General features: G+C 41.3%; 1 protein-coding gene across 2 annotated transcripts; it reads right to left on the bottom strand.

Moving 5' to 3' along the window:
- Positions 1-185: 185 nt before the first annotated feature.
- brca2 (BRCA2 DNA repair associated) lies at positions 186-27,496 on the bottom strand. 2 transcript variants are annotated; one of them, XM_079514821.1, is made up of 27 exons: positions 27,340-27,496; positions 25,796-25,908; positions 25,367-25,603; positions 25,097-25,151; positions 24,382-24,434; positions 24,245-24,273; positions 23,994-24,105; positions 23,833-23,882; positions 22,837-22,927; positions 21,152-21,766; positions 15,958-20,991; positions 15,722-15,823; positions 15,305-15,374; positions 14,725-15,209; positions 14,444-14,634; positions 13,710-13,897; positions 13,369-13,539; positions 12,733-13,105; positions 12,487-12,642; positions 12,072-12,219; positions 11,876-11,994; positions 11,589-11,790; positions 2,844-3,010; positions 2,623-2,761; positions 2,267-2,523; positions 922-1,065; positions 186-711 (listed from the first exon to the last, which is right to left on the bottom strand). In XM_079514821.1, exons 2-27 carry the CDS (start codon positions 25,848-25,850, stop codon positions 349-351), a joined length of 9,606 nt encoding a protein of 3,201 aa, XP_079370947.1. In that variant the 5' UTR covers positions 25,851-25,908; positions 27,340-27,496; the 3' UTR covers positions 186-348. The 2 variants fall into 2 exon arrangements, with proteins under 2 accessions (XP_079370947.1, XP_079370948.1); XM_079514822.1 differs by having other exon boundaries at positions 21,152-21,763.
- Between the last annotated feature and the right edge of the window lie 473 nt (positions 27,497-27,969).

Raw genomic sequence — 27,969 nt, 5'->3', positions numbered from 1 at the left:
TTCATTTGTTAATGTTCTAGATCGTTGATTTGAAACAGACCTTTTCCCACATTATATTCTGAAAAATAAAATTGTCAAAATTATCTGAAAATTGTTCAGATAATTCTGAACAATTAGGTATTCTGTGTCCAGTGAGACTGACAATTCCACTCCAATTTACACTAGTAGAGATGACAAGACAATGATTCAGCATAAAAGTCCAACTGGACCTCATCTCTTTAATTGGTCCAGAAAAAACAACCACAGAACCTTCACACTCACTCGTCATTTCACCAGATCTTGTTTGTTTGTGCACAACACATACCTAGAGACATAATATATATATATATACACCATGTATTGCCTTCATCAGGTACTTAAACTAGGTTCACTGTGCAATGCCTGAGTATCAATCATAGCCAGCTCTTCATCATTCACCCACTCATCCACAGCTGGTGAGACGACAGATTTTCGTGCTGGTGTCTGAACAGTTTTTAAAGTGCTGGGTGTCTCAGACCTCCGAGGGGGGTTGAATGTCTTATTGACACAAGGAGAAGACATTGTGCCCACAGGGCAGAGAAGTGGTGGGGAGGGTATATGAGACAGGTAGTCCAGAGCCCTCTTTCTCTTCAAACTTTGTGGGTCTTTGTCTGCTGAAGATTTATCCAAAGCGGGGGTCCTTCCCAAAGGCGTGACGGATCCAAAGCTTCTGCTTGGCTGCTGAGATCTCACCTGCATGTATGCACACAATAACAGTTTCAGCAAAATGAACTGGCAATATACAAAATGTTTTTCTTTTCATTAGACACCTTCATTGACAACGCTCATGCAGTAAAAACCAAATAAAGGATAAAAACACATGCAAGCTTAACATCTTAGTTCCATTGTGATGTAACACTTCAGAACACCAAAGAAATATGAGTGAATAAGTTAAAAACTCACACAGGTCCTCATCTCTGGTCTTGCATCCATTTTATAACCGGGAGTTCTTGGCTGCAAAGCTGGAGATGAGATGGAGCTCAGACCATCAAACTGGATGAAGTGTGAAAGTTTCTCCTCTGCATTCTTAAAGAAGTCCTCCTGACCCTGGAAAATAAATTGCCAGTTTTTATAATCTAATCGTACACTGTTTAAGAATAAAAAACTAAAAACCTTAAGGTCCTTGCAGACTGAACGCGTTTTTCGGAAAAACGGCGGAAAAACACTGCTAAAAATCTGAAAAACGCAGCAGTGTGCAGAGACCATTAGGGTTATGTACAGTAACTTGTCTCAGGCTATTGTTACAAATGTCACCTTTGGTTAATCCCATTTAGACCGGGAACCCCTATACGTAACTATATGTACTGTACTGTATATAGTAGACATCTTTTTAATAAATATTTGAAGTTTTTCAGAAAACTTAGGGTCAGGATTTAGAAGGCATTTTTAGAATCTAAATGATCCAGTTTATCAGTAAATTTCATTTCAATATAACGGAATATCATCTCCACTGCATCATGCGTGTGCATTTTACAAAATGGACATGTACAGGTAGATGTGTGTTGTTTATTTAGACTAGGCCTATTCATTTAGGGCTGCTATTCATTAAGTGGGGCATTAGTACTCTTGCAGGTATGTGGTAAAATGGTAAATGGTGCATTTATATAGCGCCTTTATCCAAGGCGCTTTACATAGATTGTGCATTACATTCACCCATTCACACACACATTCATACACCGATTGCAGCGGAAGCCATGCAAGGTACCAACCAGCACATCGGGAGCAATTTGGGGTTCAGTGTCTTGCCCAAGGACACTTCGACATGTAGACAGGAGGAGCCGGGATTCGAACCGCCGACCCATGGATCATTGGACGACCTGCTCTACCTCCTGAGCCACAGCCGCCCGTGGGTGAATTTAGGGAGTATGTGAAATTCAGGCAAATTAGGTAAAGGTGGATTCATGCTCATCTGTTTGTGCGATCAGAAATACATTGGTATGTTATCCTTTTAGCCTAAACGTCTGACTGTACCTTGTGCTGTTTACATTTCTGACTAATAAAGTATTCCATCAAAAGAGCGACTCAATGCAGAAAGACCTTTTCATCACACCCGTCCCGCCATGCTGCCTGTGCCTTTCACACAGACATCGTTTTGGCTCTGCGACAAACTAACCGTATTACAAATAAGTGAAATAGTAAGTGGAATCATTCAGGCGTGCCAATTAATGAATTCTGATATGGTCAGGTGATAGAAACTGCACTGATATAAGTGATTACAGTGTTCTAAAAGTGTTGCACTACAGCGCACCTGGACCAGGTTTCGGAGCTGGGCGATAGCCTCCTGTAGATGTGATTCCTTGGGATTTGTAGAAAACAGGGCCTGATCTCCAGCATGCAGGACCGGAATGGGAGCAGAAGGCTGAGGTTTCAGTTGTAGATTGCTCAGAGCCAAAAGGGCAAGTGGCTTCACCAGGTCTTCCATGCCAGACTGAACCAAACTGCTGGAGCAGCGCACTTTCATAAAGTTCAGCTGCCCATCAACCATATATATCACAGGAGAGAAACCTGGATTGAAAAGAGGCTAGTCAATCACAGTCTTTTTATAAATAATACAGTGACAACAGATTCTTGGGGGGAAAATAAAACAAAACTAAAAACACCTACTCTGTCCATCTGTGATACAGATGACATATCCTATGAGATCCACTTCACCACAGAGTGGATAGAAATCTGTCTTTTGTAGGTCAAGGATGTTGGCTGATGTCCTTGGTTGGAAATGTGCAGACAACCATTCCTGAGAGACCTAATAAATAAATAAATAATGTTACCTACAAAAATAAAATAATTCTACGTGTCTATACTTCTAGGCTTAATGTGTACAGTACCTGCAGGTCTTGGAATTGAGTTTTCTTGGTTACAGTGAGCTGCACAGATGCACAGCCAGGTCGTTTCCTGCCATCAGAAGTGGTGAGATTATAAACCCTGTATCGGCCACCCTCTTTCAGCAAAGACTGAAGATCCAATGAAGGCCGCCAAATGTTCAATAGGTAAACTAAAAATAGGAGAAAACTACATTTCAAATTGGGTTCACCAGTATCCAAGATTAGATATTAAATATTTTAGGTAGCATCAATCTGAAACATAAACTAAAGAAACTCTGCAATTTTAAAACTGTAGGCAACACCTTTATCCAAAGCACTTTATCCAAGCACGATGTAACCCAGGTTTATAATTGTCTGTATTGTCTGTATTTGCATCCCTGTTTTGTATGGTCACGGTGCCATCTGCATCAGGTCACAGCTCATCACACCGATCACTCACTCACTCACTCAGTCACACCAGTTTGAAATCAGCAATCAGCAATCACCACCACACCCTAGTATAAAGCACAGCACTTTTGTCTCAGTCAGAGAGGTGCACATCACTGGCTGTGGCAGGTCTGTATCCCCTCTACAAACATTTTACTATTTACCAATCTTTATTACCAAACTCTATATTAACACTGATCAACATTGGTTTTAGACCTCAATACACACTGGTGAACCGATGAGCTGGATGCACCTGCACTGAATTGAATTGACTGAATTGGTGAGTTTATTGTTTGTTTGAAATGTTTGAATTGTTTTGTTTGGTTATTTTCATTTGATGTTTTTGATGAACTATTTGATTTGACATTTGTAAATGTTTGATTTGTATGCTACTTTGATTATTATTTTTACAAGATATTTAATTTGGCCTTTTTGTATTCAGGCCAGGTTTTTCCCCTTACTCCATGAAACCATGAATGATGATGATGAAGACGAATACAATGGCGAGCTAAGTCCAAGAACCTGAAACGCACTCAAACACACACTTCCCCCCCCATAACTACTCCATACACTCAAAACACTGCCTCACACATTACCCCTCTGACCTTGACTTTGAACAATTGAAGCTGAACAATTGACTCTGACCTCGACCTGAATTTACTTTGTTTATCTGATTGATTGTTGTTGTTTGTTTTACTTTTGTTTTTCAATAATAATATCATATTAAGCATAATTTTCAGTCTCCTGGGTTCTTTATGATTTCAATGCAAATTCCTTCTACCACTACACCTACTTCTGACAGCAGTACTGGTCCCAACCATATTCTTATTTCACGAAGTATATGCTACATAATTGTGGCGAGCCAGCCAGGAGAAGGTTTTTGATTTTCATAAAGTTTAAAGGTTTACTCAAGTTAAGGTTTAAAGATGGAGGTATTTGAAAGTATCAATATCAAAATTCCAAATGCAGTGTTGATAAATGGAGTGGTGGAGACAGAGGATTATGAGGAGGTTATGGATTTTCTGAAGCAATATGGTGCAATCGACAGGGCTGAAATAATCAAGGACACTGAATCACAATTTAATCACTATCTGGTTGTTGAATTTGCTTCAGGATCTGCTATGCTATCCCTAGAGCCGCTATTGCCACATTCTCATGTTACGGATGACAAAGAGAATGCGTTCATCATTCAAAACCTGTCTGATTTGTACACAAAGGGTGTAGGCAGTACAAAGACCAAATCCTACTTAGATGATTTAAAAACATTGTCTCAAGCAAGTGGAAAGGACTACAATGAAGTTCTCAAGGACATGATGTCTCAAATTGGTGAAACCATTGCTAGTCGCAAGTCACCTGAGGAACCAGCAGAGCAGCTGAGAACTTCACCCCAAACACCTTACAAACCCACCTCAATGGGTACAGCTCAACCAAGTCCTTCTATAGCTCCTGATTTGAACCCTCCTGGAATCCAGCGGTATGTTGTTGAGCATATAGTCAAGAGTGAGGAAAATGCACACAATGTTTCCTTTCAACGACTGAGAGTCTTTTCCGGCAAGGTACTAAGACCCTCTCATGAAGTTGACTATGATGCTTGGCGCTTCAGCGTTGATTTACTCATGAAAGATCCTGCTGTGTCTGATCTTCTGAGATCCAGAAAGATCCTTGAAAGCATTCTACCTCCAGCTGCAGATATGGTGAAGCACTTGAGTCCAGACACTTTGCCTGTTGTTTATCTGCAACTGCTTGATTCAGCTTTTGGCACAGTCCAAGATGGCGACGAACTGTATGCCAAATTCATGGATACTGTTCAAGATGCTGCGGAGAAACCCTCTTCTTACCTGCAACGTCTTCATGTAGCGTTGAATCTCACTGTCAAGCGAGGTGGCATTCCTGTCACAGAAGTAGATAAACACCTTCTGAACCAATTCTGTAGAGGGTGCTGGGATAATTCTCTTCTTTCAGAGCTTCAGCTGAAACACAAGAAAGCAAATCCCCCATCCTTTGCTGAGCTACTCTTGCTTTTGCGCACAGAAGAAGATCGTGAAGCAGCAAAATCTATGCGCATGAAACGGCATCTGGGTACTGGGAAACAGAAAGTGGCATCTAACTGGCAGGTTGCCCATAGCGACAAGGATGACAGTGATGAGGAGGAGGAGAAAGGAATGAGTGCTACACTGAAAGCCCTCACAAAGCAAATGGCAGAAATTCAAACCCAGTTAGCAGCGCTAACAGCTAACCAACAGAGAGCTAAAGGCTCCTTCTCTCAAACGCCAGCTAGTACCAGTAAGCCTCACAGCAAGAAATCACATACGACTGGTAAACAGCCTGTGCAATACTCACAGTCCAAATCACCAAGTCTCAGACCAAAACCCGGATACTGTTTCCGGTGTGGAGAGGATGGTCACATCAGACCACAGTGTGACAATGACCCAAACCCTGAACTAGTGGCGGAGAAAAGGAAGCAATTCAATTCCAAGTGTCAGAAATGGGAGAAACAACACCCCGGTGACCAGTTAAACTAAAGACAGTTCCTGTTGTAGGACGAACGGGGACTGTAACGGCTCAATGTCCTAAGCCTAAACGCAAACTGTGTGCTAAACTCAACATGTCAAGTGCAAAGAACTCAGTCACTAAGCTTCCAAAAGGATTAGTTGGTTCCAGATGCACAGCAGTAGTCAACATTGCTGGTATTGATTTCAATTGTCTTATGGATACTGGTTCTCAAGTAACCACAGTTCCACTGTCCTTTTACAAGCAGAACCTGGCTGAGCAACCCCTCAAACCTATCTGTGATCTATTGGAGGTTGAGGGTGCAGCAGGACAGTCTGTTCCATACTTGGGATATATAGAAATGGTGGTTCGTTTCCCAAAAGACTTTGTGGGAACAGACATTGATGTACCAACTCTTGCACTTGTAGTTCCAGAGGTACGCCCAACGCCATCTCCAGTTCTCATAGGAACCAATACACTTGACATACTCTATGAGAAATACTTTGGTGGCAAGACACCACATCATCAACCCAGTCAGTATGGTTACCGAGTAGTACTCAAAACACTTGAGTTACGACGGCAACAACAGAACCAAGATGGAAGTGTTGGAGTTGTGAGAATGCTCAGTAAGACACCTACTGTCATTCCTGCATGCCACAGTGTCATTCTTGAAGGCTCCGCTAAGGTCCATAGTCCATCTGCAGATTGCTGGGTGATTGTAGAGCATCCCACCCAGTCATACTTACCTGGTGGCCTATGTGTCAAGAGTTGTCTCAGCACTCTTCCTTCAAATGCACCTTACAAAGTTCCTGTAATGGTCACAAATGAAACTGATCAAGACATTTCCATTCCCCCGCTCTGTGTCATCGCAGAACTTGGTGCTTTTCATTGCATTCTTTCACAACACAATGTGACAACTTCCCCAGTCTCAGACCCGCAGAAGCTGAACATCAACTTTGCTGATTCTCCACTGTCTGCAGAGTGGAAAGAGCATATCACCAACAAGCTCAGTGCAATGCCAGAGGTCTTTGCTCTTCATGATTTAGACTTTGGGTGCACAGACAAGGTGAAGCATCGCATTAAACTCCATGATGAAACTCCCTTTAAACATCGTGCCAGGCCTATTCATCCCCAAGATATCGAGGCAGTACGCAAACATCTTAATGACTTGCTGGAGGCCGGTGTTATCAGAGAGTCTGAATCACCATTTTCTTCACCCATTGTGGTTGTGCGGAAGAAAAACAACGATGTACGTTTGTGCATAGACTATCGAAAACTCAATCTTCAAACAGTGAAGGATGCCTATGCACTACCTAATCTTGAAGAGACATTTTCAGCACTAACAGGCTCCAAATGGTTTTCAGTGCTGGATTTGAAATCTGGATACTACCAGATCGCAATGGATGACGCTGACAAGGATAAAACCGCCTTTGTCACACCCCTTGGATTCTGGGAGTTTAACCGAATGCCACAGGGAGTGACCAATGCACCCAGCACATTCCAAAGGTTGATGGAAAAATGCATGGGAGACCTAAATCTGAGGGAAGTCCTTGTATTCTTGGATGACCTTATCATCTATTCCGACACTCTGGAAGAACACGAAATTCGACTGACGAGAGTACTCAATCGTTTGAAAGAATATGGGTTAAAACTGTCCCCGGAGAAGTGCAAATTCTTCCAAACCTCAGTTCGATACTTGGGACATATTGTATCAGAAGATGGAGTGGAAACGGACCCAGAAAAAGTGAATGCCTTAAAATCCTGGCCAATTCCTAAAACCCTGAAAGAGTTGAGATCCTTCTTAGGGTTCTCGGGCTACTATCGTCGCTTCATAAAGGGGTATGCTGACATAGTAAAGCCACTCAATGAACTAACTCGAGGATATCCACCTTCACGCAAAACTACAAAGGGCAAGGGAACCAGTGATCACTATCACAATCCACACCAGCCTTTTGGAGATCGATGGACACCCACCTGTCAAGACGCATTCGAGAGACTCATAGAAACACTTACCACTGCCCCTGTTCTTGGTTTTGCAGACCCCAAGAAGCCATACATCTTGCATACTGATGCCAGTACCACTGGGCTTGGAGCCGCATTATATCAGGAACAGGATGGGAAACTGAGAGCTATTGCGTTTGCCAGTCGGGGTCTGTCAAGTAGTGAATCCAGATATCCAGCTCATAAATTAGAGTTTCTTGCACTCAAATGGAGTGTGACCGAGAAGCTCCATGATTACTTGTATGGGTGTCATTTTACTGTAGTCACAGACAGTAATCCCCTTACCTACATACTTACCTCTGCAAAGTTAGACGCAACCAGTTACAGATGGTTGGCTGCTTTGTCTACATTCTCTTTCAAGCTTCAGTACCGGGCTGGCAAACAAAATCTTGATGCCGATGGTCTCTCCAGGCGACCACATGAACTGTATCTGGATGAGGGCCAGTCTGAGAAAGAGAGGGATCGCATTAGCCGGTTTACCCAACAACACTTGGCTGATGGCTCCCTTGAAGATGTCTCCTCCGATGTCGTCAATGCCATCTGTCAAAGTAGCTTGGTCAGAACATTGAATGACCCCCATGACTTTACTCTTGTAGAGTCTTTGGCAATTTCTGCTGATGCAATTCCTGACAGTTATGTTGAAGAGGATCAACACGGCTTACCTGTCATTCCTTCTCTATCACAGCTTGATCTTAAAGAGAAGCAGAGGTCTGATCCATGCCTTCGTGAAATCATTTTCCAACTGGAAACAGGAGAAAAAGTTCCTCCAGCTGTAAGGAATGAGCTTCCTGACCTTCCACTTCTACTCAGAGAATTGAATAGATTGGAGTTGCAAAATGATATCCTGTACCGAAGGAGACAAGAGAACGAACACATTTCATATCAACTTGTTCTACCAGAAGAGCTGCGTGCAACTGTCTTGCAGAGCTTACATAATGACATGGGTCATATGGGCATAGAGCGTACTGTTGATCTTGTCCGTACAAGGTTCTATTGGCCCAGAATGTCTGCATCTGTAGAGCACAAAATCAAGACATGTGATCGCTGTATACGCAGAAAAGCTCTTCCTGAGAAAGCCGCACCCTTGGTGAACATAAGAGCAACACGCCCTCTTGAATTGGTGTGCATGGATTTCCTTAGCCTTGAGCCAGATTCCAGCAATACAAAGGACATCCTTGTACTAACTGACCATTTCACCAAGTTTGCCCTTGCTATTCCCACTCCCAACCAAAAAGCTAAAACTGTAGCAAAATGCTTGTGGGATAACTTCATCGTCTATTATGGCATACCTGAACGGTTACACACTGACCAAGGACCTGACTTTGAATCAAAGCTAATCAAAGAATTGTGTGAATTTTCAGGCATCCAAAAAAGTCACACAACTCCGTACCATCCACGGGGAAACCCTGTTGAAAGGTTTAACCGGACATTGCTCAATATGTTGGGAACCCTGGAAAATAAGCAAAAATCAAAATGGCGAGAATATGTGAAGCCCTTAGTTCATGCTTACAATTGCACCCGCAATGAAGTAACCGGGTTCACTCCGTATGAACTTATGTTTGGACGTTCACCACGACTGCCAGTTGATCTAGCTTTCAACTTACCTGTGAGAGGAGATCAGCAGAAATCTCATTCCCAATATGTGCAAAATCTCAAATCCCGATTGGAAGAGAGCTACCAGTTGGCTTCTCGAAATTCCCTCAAAACGGCAGAAAGAAACAAAGCTCGTTTTGACAAACGGATAACTACCTCAGAACTTGAGGTAGGGGACAGAGTCCTAGTCAGACATGTACGAATTCGTGGGAAACATAAACTTGCGGACAAATGGGAAGCAGATATCTATGTTGTGGTCAGTCGTGCAGGAGATCTTCCAGTATACACTGTAAGGCCAGAGAACAAGGATGGGCCGAAACGCACCCTACATAGAGATCTTCTCCTTCCCTGTGGGTTTCTTCCCTTGACATCAGAGGAAGAATGCCCTCAGCCTGTTTCTGTCCGTAGGCCACGAACCCGTCATCACCCAGGTGACAATGGAACTGAACCTGTTGACGCAGACTTTCCAACGGAGGAGGATTCCGATTATTGGGTTTCACCAAGCCATGTTCAGCCAACAGTTAAGCCCACTGTGGAACACAACTCTAATACTGGAGGCGAGACAGAGACTCGCACAACTGTTGAGGAGCAATGTTCTGAACACAGTACAATGGAGGACTTACCTGAATCTGCTGAAATGGAGGACTTACCTGAATCCGCTGGAATGGAACATTTACCGGAACCCGTTGAGACGCACTTACCTGAAACTGTTGAAACACACTTACCTGAACCTGTGGAAATAGAACACTTACCTGAAATAACTGGAAGGACCCACTTACCTGAAACTGTGGAGGAAAACCAACCTATCAATATTGAACCCGATGGAAACTCACTGGATGGAAACTTACCAAATGCAAACTTACCGGAAGGAGAAATATCCGAGGAACCTGAAATGGACAAATCCACTGAACCTACAGTCATTACAACTCAACCTGACGCTGAGAGTTCACTTAGGCGTTCAGATAGAAGCCGACAAGCGCCTAAAAGGTTTCAATATTCTCAGTTGGGCAACCCTTTGATAAATGTTGTTCAATCTTTATTTCAAAGTTTGTCTACAGCATACACTGATGCATTGAGTGATAGGGGTGTGCCTAGTTCCTTCCCCAACCCACAAATCCATGTCGTGTAACATGCAACGGGACGTGCATGGATTTAAGGGGGGAGGATGTAACCCAGGTTTATAATTGTCTGTATTGTCTGTATTTGCATCCCTGTTTTGTATGGTCACGGTGCCATCTGCATCAGGTCACAGCTCATCACACCGATCACTCACTCACTCACTCAGTCACACCAGTTTGAAATCAGCAATCAGCAATCACCACCACACCCTAGTATAAAGCACAGCACTTTTGTCTCAGTCAGAGAGGTGCACATCACTGGCTGTGGCAGGTCTGTATCCCCTCTACAAACATTTTACTATTTACCAATCTTTATTACCAAACTCTATATTAACACTGATCAACATTGGTTTTAGACCTCAATACACACTGGTGAACCGATGAGCTGGATGCACCTGCACTGAATTGAATTGACTGAATTGGTGAGTTTATTGTTTGTTTGAAATGTTTGAATTGTTTTGTTTGGTTATTTTCATTTGATGTTTTTGATGAACTATTTGATTTGACATTTGTAAATGTTTGATTTGTATGCTACTTTGATTATTATTTTTACAAGATATTTAATTTGGCCTTTTTGTATTCAGGCCAGGTTTTTCCCCTTACTCCATGAAACCATGAATGATGATGATGAAGACGAATACAATGGCGAGCTAAGTCCAAGAACCTGAAACGCACTCAAACACACACTTCCCCCCCCATAACTACTCCATACACTCAAAACACTGCCTCACACATTACCCCTCTGACCTTGACTTTGAACAATTGAAGCTGAACAATTGACTCTGACCTCGACCTGAATTTACTTTGTTTATCTGATTGATTGTTGTTGTTTGTTTTACTTTTGTTTTTCAATAATAATATCATATTAAGCATAATTTTCAGTCTCCTGGGTTCTTTATGATTTCAATGCAAATTCCTTCTACCACTACACCTACTTCTGACAGCAGTACTGGTCCCAACCATATTCTTATTTCACGAAGTATATGCTACAACTACAATGGACATTATATTTTCCAAGCGGCAGCTCCGCTCAGGAGCCACCCATATTGCATAACCAAGGGCCACACACAAACATAAAAATAATTATATAATATAGATGCACAGATATATTAAGACACACCATTGCTGCCTAATTGGTCCCTGGAGTCTGCGATGCATAGCTTCCATACGGGGGTAACGTCTCGTTTGGGACAGCCGCCCTGGCCCTCTTGTGCATCTTCTAGGGCACGGCGGTACCGCTCCTGCAGTCCAGCCTGCTTCTTCTCTGCCAGAGCACACCTGTAGGCATTTAGAGACTCTAGCTGTTGTTCACTCAGATGGCCCTGGTAAAGACAAGAACACAACAAAAGAACCTCAGTAACTGAATGCATCTACACACGAGAGGGAGAAAGGAAAGTGTCATATCACCTCCAAGTAGACAGGGTCATTCTCCACTGCTTCATGTAGTTCCTCTCCATCCTGCAGACTCTTAATATCCTGGTGGCTGAGTGTCTTCCTCAGTCTTCTGCCACAAGATCTGCCATTACCTGGAAGACCACAACCTCTAAACAGCCATTTCATTTTGACCTGTATTTTACTTATTAAATTAAAAGACAAGTCATACCATTCTCTGATGATTCAAATTCAGCCTGAATCTTGGCAAAGAGGATCTCCATGGCTTTCTGCTGGCTGCTGTTAAAGCGTCTGGCCTCTTTCTCCTCAGCACGGTCTGAGCGGAAGACAAATCCTCCATCAGGCTTCTTTTCCATCCACTGCAAAAACAAAAAAGGACAATATATAATATATATGGTATATATTTTTGAGGGGCGCAGCTTTTGACCCCACATGTCTCAATATTTGCCATTGACAATGAATGGAGAAATTAGGTCAAATGTCCGCCAAATATGATGTAAATTTAAACAGGCATTCTGATTGGCCAGTATGAGATGATGCATGATGATGTACGATGATAAGAGCGCCCCTCACTTCACACAGGTGTGATTTTTTCTGAAAAGATCAGATTCAAGTAATCTACACACCAGGGTGGGGTAGCTTCTTAACACGACAATGTCCACACATCCAACAGGTCCTCCATTGCTGTACAAAGAGGAAATATGAAGCAGGAATGGCCGAGGATCACGGTGGAATCCCAGCTTGGTATCCCATCGTGCTGGTCTGCAACTATTGGCACAAATCTGAAAACAAGAATGAATAACAAATGATTTCTTGTGGGAGAATGTGTTGATACATTCAACTTGTGGTTTGCTTTTGATGTTTTACATTACCTTCATCATGAGAGATTCAGGTGCCTCTAGAGGGGAGCAGGCATCTTGAGATCCTACCAACTCGGCTCCATGGATGATCAGCTTCCCACCAATCACCAGCTGACCCTTGTGGAGCATGACAGTCAGCGGAACATCCACCTGCGCTTTAATAGCATACCAGCCATCTGTGAGCCAAACTATTGCAAATGGGGGTTCGACCTTGGATTCAGCCCCTTGTGGGACATCAACGTCATTTCGACTGTGTCTGGTTGGGTCCTGACCCCTGGAGACTACACCACAGACACAGAGAACCAAGGTTTTGGCTGACGTGTCATCTCTTTCCATAATTTTCCTCAGAGCTGGCCTTCGGCTATGGTCCACTTCCACATCATACCTGGGACAACGCAGACAAGTATATCCAAGAACAACCAGGGTTTACACATGGCTTGTCTTGTAATTTGGTATTTTCCTATGTGGGTTTCATGTGGCAGTGTGGCACCCTTAACCAGGACCAATTCCTGTATGTCCTTCATAGTGATTCTGTGCTTGTGCAATACAAAAAAACACCTTTGTTGCTTTTTACACATATTTTAGTGCAAAAGATTAATCTAATCAGATTATCAAATTCAACTGGACATTTCAATCTTAGTTATATACCTGTATTTGAGTTGGAGGAGAACCTGCTCTGGGGTGAGACAGAGGCTACCCATTGTTGTTGGAAAAGACCTCTCCATTGAGGCCTGCTTCCACACTATCCACCGGTAGTGATTGTACACCCACTCCTCACTGATCAGCTTGGGATCCACACCTGGGGTGTCACACAATGCTCTGGAAAATGTAAGACACAGAACCAAAGTTAGGTGGAAACTGCAACTTCTAATAGTTGGCATCCACATTCATCAGACTATATCCGATTTATCAAACATTTTGCTCAAACCACAAATACTGCAAAATTGTATTCATTTTAAAAACTAAAACGGGATCAATAGATTCAATACTTGTAGAACTCGTCTTTCCCTGTAGTTCCATCACTCCTGGGGATCAGCCATCCCCCATCCGCAATTTGGACACCATCTCCATCTATGAAAACCTGCTGTTGAAAGAACTGCCGGCAACGAAAGCGAAAAGACTCTGCGTTCTCACTGGTAATCTCAGAAACATGCCGATGCACTCCACAGACATACAGCTGAAAAAACAACACACTTTCGTAAATTGTTGAGAAAATGGAATCCCGTTTTTACAAAAAGCAGTAGAATAACACAATGTGTCAATATCAAACTTTAAAGGACCACTTCACCACTTTTCAACCTATCTTCATATAATAGGTCCTCACTAATAATCATGATAAAATGGCACGATTATTTTCTACTCAGTCTGTGTCTCATAGGAGGGCTGTGGGCAGTTTAGAAACCGTCCTCCAGCCAATCATCATTAGGCAGATTATTTTTTAAACAAGATTTCTTTTACAAAAATGTTTAGATTATTATAACGATGGCTAACATTTTCGCTATTCTATTAGCTTGGATTCCCCATCGATGATGTCACTGACGGTTTCTGAACTGCCCACAGCCCTCCTATGAGACACAGACAGAGTAGATTCTTTTTTTTTTTCATGATTATTAGTGAGGACCTATTATATGAAGATAGGTTGAAAAGTGGTGAAGTGGTCCTTTTAGTATAGCTAGTACGACTGGGAAAGCCCATGTGTGTTGAAAGTTTACCCATACCATACCTGTTGTTGTGTGTGTTTGGCAGGAGCCCATCCATTTACTGCATCTCTCAAATTAATCCTGTCCACTCCCGAGGTCTTAGCCAAGAATAAACTCCCTGGTATTGGTCGAATGTTCCGACGCTTTTTCTTCCTGATTCTCATATCCTGCATATCCCGTGCAAGCTCTAAGCTCTGGAGACTCTGGGCTATGTCTGTTAATACAGTGCCAAAAACAATGTTAAATATGTTTTTAATATATGACATTGCATGGTAATGTATTATATTCATATTTAAAAGGTTACCTTGGTTTCCAGATACGATGTCCTTGGAAACTGACTCCTCTGCAGCATCCTCTTTTATCTCATTGTTAGAAGAAAGGCTCTTAAGACCATCCGCAGTTTCAACCTCCTCTGAGACCACTGTCGGAATGGCTTCTCCGTTCTCATTTTCAGTCACTTTTGTAGGAATTTGTGATTTTTTTGCAGGTGGAACAAACATATTAGTCTTAGGTGTTCCACAAAGGTTATGTTTGCTTTCCTCATAGTTTAGCGTAGGTGAGCTGTCCTGGACACTAGTCCTTTGTTTTTTGAATGGAGGGACAAACACTGCAGATGTTTTTTTCTCGCCCTGTGGCACTTGTGACCCTGTCCTCACATTCTTCTGGAACGGGGGAACAAACAAGGCCATTTTGAAATTTGTAGGTTTTATGTCTCCAGGGATTGAAGATGGTTTTGTTGGCTGAGGTTCTGCCTTATGCAACCTGGAATCTGCACTGCTCTTGCCATCTCTATGAGATAAAGATATACAGTATATGCAAATAGTTTCCATTTAGTTTTTTGTGCATTTTTCAACAGGACTTGTTCCCTATTTCAGAGGGCTTACCTGTATGGCATAGTGATACTTGGATGAAGAGGGGTAGTATATTTGAAAACCCGTCTGTCCTTTGTTTCACCTTAATACACAAACAAATCAATGATCAGAAAAGAAGTATTAAAAGCTCCCAAAACAATTTATTGACAACAGAGCGGAAAACAATACAATGTTTCGGCCTCAGGGGCCTTCGTCAGGTATCATACCTCACGAAGGCCCCTGGGTCCGAAACGTTTTGTTTTCCGCTCTGTTGTCAATAAATTGTTTTGTGAGCTTTTAAAATGGTGTGCGGATCTCCTCTTTCCTTTCCTAGTTATTCTTTTGATTCCTGCACCCGTTGAAATTTGTGGATGTGCATGCACCTCTTGACCATTGCAGAAAATAAGTATTGCCGCATTCAAAGTCAAACAATGTTTTACAGTGATTTACCATTAGGGCCACTTTTTGCTGGATAGAGTGCTGACACTTTTGGGCCATCTACTGTTCTGTCAAATTCTGCCAACAGCCGTCTTTTCAATGGAGGATCACCTCCTAGAATACAGTGGAACAATAACATTAATTTGTTAGTGGCCATGCTACATACTGTACACCTGTAAAATAATTAGATTTCCGATGTAGTTATTCAGTTTTATTCAACATTACCTAATTGAAGTATTCCCACTTACCATTTATATCTTCTGCTGATCTTTTCGCTCTGTCACTTCTCTCTAGTGCAGGTCCTTTACTGCATCCTTGCACTGGAATCTTCTTTGGAACTTTGGTGAGATCCTGGTCAGCTACTTCTTCGTCTTCTAATAAGGCCTTAGCGCAATCTATGGCTTCCTGCGCAAAATATCTCTGCTGGGTTATAGTACAGCCACCAAGTGAACCGAAGTTAAGCACTGGAGACCCCCTTGCACTTGGGGACGGATGTGTAACCTTTTCACAGACTTCCACTGTTCCTTTTTTCACTTGCATGTGTCGTTCATGTGTAAGAGAGGCACAAAAGGTATGAGACCTTATCTGTTCCAGGCCATCATGACTACTATCATGAAGATAGTCCTCTAATGGGGTGACTGGGACCTTGTTACACGTGGATGGTTCTTTGAATGCCACAGAGCCTTTGCTACTACTCATTCCTGGATCTCTGCAAGCTCTTTTCACATGGTCAGTCTTATGGTTTTGAGTGACACAAGATTTAACTTCTTCAAAAGTGGTATGTTGAAAATATTTATTTTTCTCACCGGTAGTGGAAAGAGCTGAAGTGGAGACTTCTTCCAATACATCCATGTTTGCGGAATCATTTAGAAGGTTCCTTGCCTTGAACAGATCTTTTTCTGAGACATGGACTTTTATACCCCTTGCAGTTGTGAAACCACAGTTGATTTCCTCTCTCTTGTTTTGCACATCAAGGTTCATGCCAGTCTTCTTTGTTTGCGAAATGGCTGGGATCTTTGTAATTCCACCATTGAAAAGATCATTACAGTTTTCTAGAGCCTCAGCTGAATTTAGTTGCTTACCACTAGCAATAAAAGGGCCATCATTTCTTGATGTCAGATTGTGTGTTTGAATCTTAGGATTGATTGTTATAATTTCTTTTTCATGCTGAATTTCCTCAAATTCATTGAACAGGTTTTTTGCTCTCTGAAGGGCTATGGGTGAAATCCCTACTCCTTTGCCACTGGCTGTCTGAAAGCCATCATTATTTGGTGTTGGGTGATCCATTGAAACAGGTTGTACAGTATTGATCCCAGTTTCTGTATTGTAATCCTCCAACTTGTCATTCTCACTCAACAGGGCTTTTGCTTTCTGAAGGGCCTTAGTTGAAATTGCAACTCCTTTGCCACTAGCCGTTTGAAAGCCAACATTTCTTAGTGGTGGTGCCTGAATTGGCCTGGTTCTCAGAGCATCTGATTTTTGGTTTTGGTCCTCAAATTGATCACATTCATGTAAACAGGACATTTGTTTTGTCAGTGCATTACTGGACACATATCCTTTCTTTCCACTGGCTGTACTTACATCACCGTTACTGGCCAATACACTGGTGATATTCTTATCTTCTGTATTTTTCTTAATATTCTCATCTTCTGCACATTCACTCAGCAGGGCTTTTGCTTTGTGAAGGGCAGTAACTGAAATCACTATACCTTTTCCACTGGCTGTGTGAAAGCCACAATTCCTTGGTGGCTCATCAGTTGGAATGTTAGATGGCCTTAATTCATCACACTCACTCAGCAGGGCTTTTGCTTTCTGAAGAGCTGAAGTTGAAATGATTACGCCCTTGCCACTAGCGGTTTGAAAGCCACCATTTTTTGGCAATGGATCAACTGCAATGTTTACAGGTACATGTTCGATGCTAGTCTTCACCTTTGTATTTTCCTTTTTTCCCTCTTCCAGCTGGTCATACACACTCAACATGGCTTTTGCTTTCTGAAGGGCCGTAGTTGAAACTGTAACTCCCTTTCCACTGGCGGTCTGAAAGCCACAATTTCTTGGTGGCGGTGCCTGAATTGTCCTGGTAAAATTACTAGTTCTAATAGCATCTGATTTTAGGATTTGGTCTTCAAATGAATTAGCTTCCTGTAAAATAGGTTTTGCCTTTGCCACAGGACTGTTGGACCTTCCATTGGCTGTACTTCTGTCACCATTATTGGTCAATTCAAAGCTATCTTCTGTATTTTTCTTAATGGTCTCAAATTCCTCACATTCACTAAACATGGCCTTTGCTTTGTGAAGGGCAGTAGTTGAAATTGCTAAACCTTTGCCACTGGCTGTGTGAAAGCCACAATTTCTCAGTGGTGGCTCATCAGCTGGAATGTGGTTTGGTTTTATTGTCTTTTTATCTTGATCTTCATCACATTCATTCAACAGGGTTTTTGCTTTCTGAAGGGCCCTAGTTGAAATTGTTACTCCTTTGCCACTGGCTGTCTGAAAGCCACCATGTATTGGTGGCGGTGCCTGAATTGGCCTGGTGAAGTGGTTTGTTCTCTCTGTATGACGCTTCTGGTCCTCAATTTGATCACATTCTTGGAAAAGAGAATTTGCTTTTATTAATGAGCCATCAGACACCGATACGTTCTTCCCACTGGCTGTAGTAAATCCACTATCAATAGTCAATTCACCCATTACATTATCAGCTTTATTTGATGTGGTACACGTGAGGGCAGAGAGTGGCTTTGCTATCAAAGATGGATTTCCACGGCTAGAACAAGCACTGATAACATCCACAGGATTCTTAGGGCCGGCATTCTTTAACAGTTCTTCCTCATGAAGCAGTATTGTATCATTTGCCACTGGACCAATATCCACAGCTTGAATTCTAAAGCATCCATCGATTGGCTTTTCTAAAATGTCTCTTATCACTTGAGCCGATTTAAAACTACTGTTGCAATCCTTATCGATACCACTTCCAGTCACAGATTTTGTTAGTTTCTTCATGCGTTTTGCTGAGCCACAATCTTCACTTTCCATGACATTGCAGTCTTTGAAGAAAGCATTTGCATCTTGGATTGCTTTGGCTGATATTGTAACATCCTTTCCATTAGCCATCTGGAATCCACTTTTCTGTCCATCGAATGGAGCTGTGCTGATTTTGACATTTACAAGTTTATTTCTTTCAGTACGTTTATTAAGTTGAATACTTGGCATTTGTCGAGAACTTGAAGAACTTGTCTGAAATTGTGATTCTGCCACATTTGAAAATCTGACTTCATTTCTTTCTCCAGTAGAAATATCTGATGTTGAGACAATATCTTCTTCAATGTGATGTTTGGTTTTGATTGCAAAATCCTCTTCGAGCCTGTCAGGTGACGGCTGAGGGTGTTCACAATTTGCAGACACAATATCAGAAGAAACACCGGGGCCTGGAATGATCACAGGATTCTCCTCTAAATTAGCAAATAAGGCTTTTGCTTTCTGCAGAGAATTCTTTGAAACTCGCTGAGCATTTCCATCAGCAGTTTTAAAGGATAAACTATTTCCACCCATGTCAAAATCATCTGTTGTGATATTAGCTGAGACAACACCAGCTTTTCCTTCAGGTTTAGAAATAGAAACTTTTTCCTGTTTCACTGCATGGTTGAATTTGCTTGTACTGCAGGGTGCTTTACATTTGTTCTTGTCAACAGGATTAGAAGGCATTTTATCAGGGGTCATCAGGTTCTTTTCAACGTCAGAGTTTAAACTCTCATCAAAATCTATGCCGATGAGAAAATCAGGATCCAATTCTTTGTCCACTTGCTGGGGAGGAGGGGCTTTGTTTTCAGAATGTAGGCTTATCTTAACAGGTCTAAACTGGGTAAATTCAAATTGGCTATCGGCCTCTTCCAAAAAACAGCATAGATCTGTGACATCAGCTTTCTGTGAAGCTGTCAAAGAACATTGGAAATCCCCAAACTTTGCATTTGAAGAGGGTGGGTGATTTGACTTGCCAATGTTGTTTCCAGTATTAAAGTTACATTTGGTTGTGTCATTATCCAGAAGGCTTTCACCATTATTGGTCAATTTACAGCTATCTTCTGTATTTTTCTTAATGGTCTCAAATTCCTCACATTCACTAAACATGGCTTTTGCTTTGTGAAGGGCAGTAGTTGAAATTGCTAAACCTTTGCCACTGGCTGTGTGAAAGCCACAATTTCTCAGTGGTGGCTCATCAGCTGGAATGTTTGGTTTTATTGTCTTTTTATCTTGATCTTCATCACATTCATTCAACAGGGTTTTTGCTTTCTGAAGGGCCCTAGTTGAAATGGTTACTCCTTTGCCACTGGCCGTCTGAAAGCCACCATGTATTGGTGGCGGTGCCTGAATTGGCCTGGTGAAGTGGTTTGTTCTCTCTGTATGACGCTTCTGGTCCTCAATTTGATCACATTCTTGGAAAAGAGAATTTGCTTTTATTAATGAGCCATCAGACACCGATACGTGATTTGACTTGCCAATGTTGTTTCCAGTATTAAAGTTACATGTGGTTGTGTCATTATCCAGAAGGCTTTCATCCACAATGTCTTTAAATAGGCTCTTGGCTCTGTCAAGATCGACTGTAGAAATGTTTATTCCTCTATTTGAAGCCGTTTTAAATCCTGGTATATTTGCAGAAGGACAAACTGTTAATTGCCGTGGGATACTTGGGTGAACTTTACCATTCTGTTCAGAAAAGTTGCTTTGATCAATTACTGTATTTCCAGTATAGGTTAGCTGTATGGATGTATTCTTTGTGTGCTGTTTTTTTTCGGTGCCAGCATCCAATTGTTGACTTTCAGCATTTTTCGTTGAGCTCGGAAGAACATATGATGATCCAGTAACTTGAGTGACAACGGCAACAGCAGATTGAATCCCACTGTCACTAGCCATATCCCATTCATTACTGATGTGATTAGATTCAAGACAATGGGAAATTCCCCTTAGACCAGACTCTTGTCTAGTCAACAGGCTTTTTTTCTTGTGTTTCAGTGCTGACAAACAAGCTGATGCAGAGAAGCCATTTTTGTCTTCTTCTATGCTGCCCACTTTATCAGAATCTGACATTTGACTGAAGTCTTGTGCAAAAGCTCTGCAAAGCTGTGACATATCAATATCCTGTCCTTTCACTGGTAATTTGGAAACGAGACTATCTTCAGTCTTATTTGTCAGGTTTTGTCCTGGATTCTTTCCATCATAGATTTTGTTGTCACAATATTGTGCTTCATCAGGGACGTTTTCTAATTCCTTCTCTTTGAACTCTTGTCCTAAAATTAAGGGCACAGGTTATGTAAGAAAGGAATCCCATCTGTTGATAGCAAGTGACTATATCAAAGCATAGCATACGAACAAATATCTTTCCAGGCATGCATTACACAATCTGTATGATTTAGCTGTCTAGTAGATAATAGGAACATGCAAACATACCAGTTGATCGCTGTGCAGCCCTCTCATTCCCTTCTTCTCTGGAACTAGACCTTGGAACAGTATAAACAAATCTTCTCTTCTTATTGGAGTGGGACTTTATAAACGATGGTGTGACTAGTTGGCCAGGACCTGATTCACTTCCAGGTTGTTCTGTTACAATTCTGGATTCCAGCCGTTTAGAAGAATCGTTAACACAGCAAGATGTATTCATTGCACACTCTGAAATATCAGACAAGCTAATTGGAGTCCACTGAATATTCCCAGTTTTCACATCAGGTTTTGTTCTTCGCTCAGCAATGTCTTCACTAGTCGCCACATGTTTTGTTGTCAATGTATTTGTTGTTGTGCAGCCATTTTCATTTGTTGAGATGTTTTGTTTCCGCTTTATTCTGTCCTTAGTTTTGACTCTTCGCAAAGCTGAACTACTGTTTGAGAAGAACATGGAGAGTACATTTTCAGCTCCGTCAAGAACACTCTCCACAGTGCGGCGAAGTTCTACATCTTCAATAGCATCTGGTACTGTCATCTTCCAGTCACTGCCACTCTCGTCTAGTGAAGACTCAGGCTGAGAATCAGTTGACTTTCTGACCTGATCTTCTTCATGACATTCAGCTGCTGATAACAAGACGAATAAAGCATTGGAACATTGCAGACAATTTGAATGCCTTTTTAAAAGGTACCATGTACAAACTGACTAATGTTAACAGCTGCTAAGAGACAATATAAAGTTTCACACTATGTATTTTAAAGTAACGGTGACTAGCAACGATAATGATGTAAATAGGTTTTCAATGTAATGAGTCCCGGGATGCAGGGATGGTCTTTTAGATGAGTCCCAGGGACATTTTATGAGTCCCACTTCAATGACGTTAGGAGTCATATTTTGCCATTTCTACAAATTGCAGCATTTAACTCCCATTTCATTTTATATGGTTATAATGTGGTTATATTCATGTAGAAAACAGAAGAAATTATTATTATAACTAAAGCTAGCAAAATAAACTAGAATAAAAAACAGTACAGTAGTGCATCCCGTGGATGCAGAGGTCGTTGTTTTATTGCGTCCCTATAAAGTTTATAGTTGCGGCAACTATAAACTGCATTATTTACTTTATATCTAGTGCTGTTGAACTTGTACCATTCTCAATTTCTCATACATCCAAACCTACAACCCACTCACTCAGATCAGCTAACACAGAGAAGCTGTCAGAACCTTCTCTAAAACGCTCCACATCCTACGTCCCAGACTCTTCTCCCTTCTTACTTCCAAACTGTGGAACAAACTCCCCATTGCAATTATAACTGCAGACTCACTCCCAATCTTCCGATGTAATCTGAAGACTCACCACTTCACACTCCACCTTAGCCCGTAGCAGTTGCCATAAGACTTGCCCTGGCCTCGACAGCCTTGAAACCTTATGCAAAGGCTAAAATGTAATTTAGATTGCATGTTATGTAGAGTGTAGACAGATGCCAGGTTATTTTTTTAGACCCGGCATCCTATTGTGTGTATAGTTTCAATGTACAGATTGTCTTTTTTTATATTCTACTTTACTGATTATAGGTTCTTGGTTTATTGTATTACCTTGTGTTGTCCTGGTTTACTGTAAATCGCTCTGGATTAAGAGCATCTGCTAAATGCCTACATTCTAATTGTTATAATCTAGGAAAAAAACACCCCTTACCTTGTGTAACAGTGGGATGACCACCCTTTGTAGGTGACTGCATTAGATCACTGGACACATTTGAGAGAGAGGGGAAAAGATTCCGCACCAACTAAGGAAGGAAAAGAAAATAAGTATCACTTCTTATCACACACACAAGTTGAAGCTTTTGAAATAAACAGTATTTAAAAAAAATAAACATCTGTAGTAGTTTGAAACAGGGAGTAATGGAATATTTAAGCATTCAAAACACAATTGACAGACGGGTCAATTAGAATGCATTATTATACATACAAACACATTACAACACATTTAGCAGTGTGAGATGGAGAATGAGTGATTTAAGCAGTCACACCTGGCCTGAGTCAAACTAATAAACTATAACTGGACTCAGAGCTGGGTGTAGCTGCGCAACTGTTGTGCATCGAGGAAATCGAGTCACAACTATTTAAATCGGTCATTTTCCATAAAGATTCAGGTAGAGCCACTATCCAGACAGAAGAATGCGATCTCTCCCCTGTGAATTCGTTTTGTAGCTACAGGATCGTGAGATATAGTACCATATCATGGCAAGCAGCGTGTGTGATCCTGTATGGCTACTGGTGAAAATAAAGAACCTTGTGATCTTGAAAGCTGGCTGTCGTCTGTCCTAAAATGGTAAATGGTAAATGGTGCATTTATATAGCGCCTTTATCCAAGGCGCTTTACATAGATTGTGCATTACATTCACCCATTCACACACACATTCATACACCGATTGCGGCGGAAGCCATGCAAGGTACCAACCAGCACATCGGGAGCAATTTGGGGTTCAGTGTCTTGCCCAAGGACACTTCGACATGTAGACAGGAGGAGCCGGGATTCGAACCGCCGACCCATGGATCATTGGACGACCTGCTCTACCTCTTGAGCCACAGTCGCCCCTACAACTGTCCTACAACTGAACCTGTCACAAGTAGCATTCTGAAAACCGTAGGAATAAATACAGTGTGTTCATTGAAGAAAAGAGTAACTTACAACAACATTCTTTTCTGCAGTCAGACTCACTGGAATATCTTCTGGTTTAGCTGTGGAAATGAAAACAATTATACTTTAATAGAATACATACTGTAAACATAACATACAAACGACTGACAATACTGTCTGATAAGGTAATCTTATATACAGCATGTACTTACATAAAATAAGGGTGGATGGCATGGCTGTTGGTGTATTCAATGAACTTGTCCATGACATGTCGGGATTAAGTTGTGCACCAAGACTTTCAGATATGTGTTTGGCATAGGCAACCTTCATAATTCCAGCAAAATAAATCAGTATTAGGAAGACAAAAGTATTGTCACTGCATAGCATACTTCACATTCAAGCACTACATATCATGCTTAAATAAATATAATCAACATCAGAAGAAAAACTAAAATACACTTACTGCAGACTTGTTTGGTGTATCAATGAATTCTATACAAATGAGAAGCCAAAAATAAAAAAAAGAAACAAATACTTAACAATGTATTGGATTTTAATATTGTCAGCAGAAGGAAGTTAATAAATAAACTGTTTGCTTACCAATATTGTCCTGAAGTTGCAGGTATTCATCTGACTTGGTGGTGACTGACACACTGAGAACAAAAGGCATAGTGAGAGGTCCCCAAAATCAATAGGGTTTATCGTTATTCGTTACTGAATGAATTATGTTTCCATTAGGTTTTAAGATAGCATGTGCAAAACTGGGAGATTTCTGAGGAACTAGAGGAAAGACCATCATCTGGGGAGCAAGAAAGAGTACAGAAGATTCCAATGCAATCTTATCAAACTATTTTTTGTTTTTGGCTGTTGTGCCTTTATTGATTGATAGTTACAGTGAAGACAGACAGGAAAGAGTGAGAGAGAGAAGGGGAGAGACATGCAGCAAAGGTCGTCATGAACGGGACTCGTACATGCGATGCGCTGTCAGGCCAGAGCCTATATGTGGCACTAGGCCACATCAAACTAGTTTTGTGGAATTTCTAGCCTGTGCACTAGAGGAAAGGCCATCCTCTCCGTGGCAATTGAGCCAATAGCTATGCTGTTTAGGATGTTGGATGGATGGAAGGACTGACATAGCAATTGTTAGAGCCGCACCACTAGTGGGGCTAAAAACTTCAAAATCACAATACAACTACTAGTGAAACAGAAGCTGAAAACACAAACTATTATTTTTTTTGTAATGTGGGAAACAGTTCTAGAATGCTATTCTAGGTTCACTCTCCATGTAACTCTGGGACCTGTACTTACTACTTACCCGTCTTTTGAGGTTCTGAACAAACAAGGGCTGGTCCATGGCAGAGTTTCTTTCTCTAAGAAACATCACAGCCACAGATTAAATTATATCATATTACAGGACAGATTATTCTGAGGTACAATTAACTTTAAAGTTCTTCAAAGGACACAACTATAGCCTACAATGTGATTAAGCAATAGAGAGCCAATTAAAAAGGAAGTAATTTAACTCTAAAGTGACTTCAGACATTAGAGCATGAATTGTTTCTAAATTAACCTTTATCAACGTTACCTTGCTCAGAATAAATACGTTTCTCATCCTCTCTTTCAGGCCAGAGTGGTCTACAGTGCCTAAAAATCTTGGGGGTAGAAAACAGCTGACTGTCCATTGTACTTTTCTCAAACAGTGTTTTGAACGTTCCATCATGATTAGCAGCCCATAATGGTGCTTTCTCACAAATATTTCCATCGTTGGTGCAAGCTTGAAGTGACAGTTCATCAAACCAATTTGGATCCAGTGGTCCTAATTCTGCATTGAAAAAGAATGAATACCGTCATATATATGTAAACATAAACATAACCAGACTTGTCACCTTTATGATGTGAGATGTGTTGCAATGGTTAGCTCTGGGCCATAGCTCTAATGCGTTAAGAGCTATGGACCAGAGCTAGCTTGTGGTGTAATGCAGCCTATATCAATATGGTTAAAGAATTTACCTACCTTCCCATATTCTATGTTTGAATGTGTCAAACATCATTTTTGAAGGTGACTCCATGCCACATAATGAATGAACTCTACTCCATTTTAGTCTAAAATGTAGCTAGAGATGCAACCTGCAATGACAAAGTTAACATAAATACACATGCAACAATGTATAGGATACTAGTACCTATCCATCAATGAATACAAGATAATGTAAAACAAGCCAACGATGGCAGAGATCAGCTGCGCACACACACACACACACACACACACACACACACACACACACACACACACACACACACACACACACACACACACACACACACACACACACACGTCTCTACCCAATACTTTTTGATTGATTGAAATATTTATGCAGAATTACAGTACATTTCAAGCACAAACTCAATACAAAGGCTGTTAACTGTGAGTGGACGATCCAATTAAGCATTACACTTGTTTACAAGAGGGTCCACCATGTTCAATTCATCAAAACATTTAGAGACGTACAAATAGACACTTCTATATAGACAAGAACAGAACAGGAATTCATCATAATGGAGGTAAAAAGGGAAAATAAACAAAAAATATACAGTGAGGGAAAAAGGGGGGGGGGGGGGGGATTCAGATACCCATGCCTTTGGCCGGTGGAGACAAAACAAATAGAGGGTATATGCGTGTGACATCATCATCAAACCCGGAAGTTATGCAGGAATGCCTAATGAGTGGCAAAAAACTACTTTCTGGCCTTGACAGCCCATACACCAAACAGAAAAGTCCTATCTGATTGCATTAAACAACATTAAACAATGTTAAACTCACTTTTCCTGTTGCTTTGCCGCTCGATGTGCCATTCACTTTAAGCATGCGCATACTCTCTATAGTTAAAAAATGTCAAACAGTGTGTGTGTGTGTGTGTGTGTGTGTGTGTGTGTGTGTGTGTGTGTGTGTGTGTACACAACGTGGATGACTGCATGTTATAAATATATAAGGGGTTCGCTTCGTGGACTGAAACTTGATCAAGAAAGACATTTTGTCAAAATCGATAGTCTTCTGTCTTGATCTAGCGATTCTAGCCTAAGATTTAGACGCTCGTTTATGTATTTATCGATTCCGACATTGAGATTTAAAATGTCAGAATCGATAAATACATCTACGTACGAGTCTATAAATCTTAGGCTAGTCTTGATCTCGCCAGACGTAACGAGCACGTGTCTGGAATGGAAATGTACTGTAATTCTGCAAACTGTTAATACATATTTCAATCAATCAATTAATCACTTCTCCTCGACTCCTCCTAACTGTAATGTGTGTTTTCGCGATGGATGCTTAACATGACAAATACAAATAGTTCTGGACTGGTTCTTCAGAGTCACAAGTTCAACACGCGCTTTAGCTCCGAGATGAGATAAACTAAAGTGAGATAGATATTGAGGTTCCAAACGGAGCTATACATGCAACATTGCTCTGCTACATTACACTGACACTGACTGGAGTCACTGGACATTATTAAGAGTGACAGTCAAAACTAGATCGCCTATGACATTGCTTTCACATACCGTGGTGGCATAATTCTCCTGTCGTGCCTGCATTGGATTACAGAAAGGATCAACAGAGTAAAATATGATGTATTTTTCTGTTTACCGGTTGCAACAACCTCTGTTAGCTTTCTAGCGGCCGCGCTACTAAAATACAACCAAAACAAATCCTCGCGCGTTCTTCTTCTTCTTCTTCTTCTACTTCTTCTTCTTTCAGGTTTTTTGGCGGTTGGCATACCTTTCAAGGTGCATTACCGCCACCAACTGGACTGTGTAGTACTAGGGATTTGCACAGCAAACCAATACAATAAAACCAAAACTCCTATTCTATTCACTAAGTGGGTAGTTCTTATGTACTTAATAATATAATGGTAGGCTTTGCCTGATGCTTTTCCTAGAAGACCTGACAATGTAAAATCTTGATGATTAACCTTTTCCAACACCTATATTCAATTCAATTCAAAGGGCTTTATTGGCATGAGAAAACATATGTTTACATTGCCAAAGCAAAAGGCACAATACAACAATACAGGTTTAAGGCCCGGCCAATCAGAAGAGGGCAGGTTTTTGGGCCCGGCCAATCAGAAGGGGGCAGATTTTGGGGCATGGCCAATCAGAAGAGGGGCAGGTTTTTACAAAGATATATATAAA

The sequence above is a fragment of the Electrona antarctica genome, assembly GCF_951216825.1.
Source record: "Electrona antarctica genome assembly, chromosome: 11".
In the NCBI taxonomy this organism is placed as follows: Eukaryota; Metazoa; Chordata; class Actinopteri; order Myctophiformes; family Myctophidae; genus Electrona; species Electrona antarctica.
Note: the sequence above shows the minus strand (reverse complement) of the source record. Positions and strands in the feature narration are given on the sequence as shown.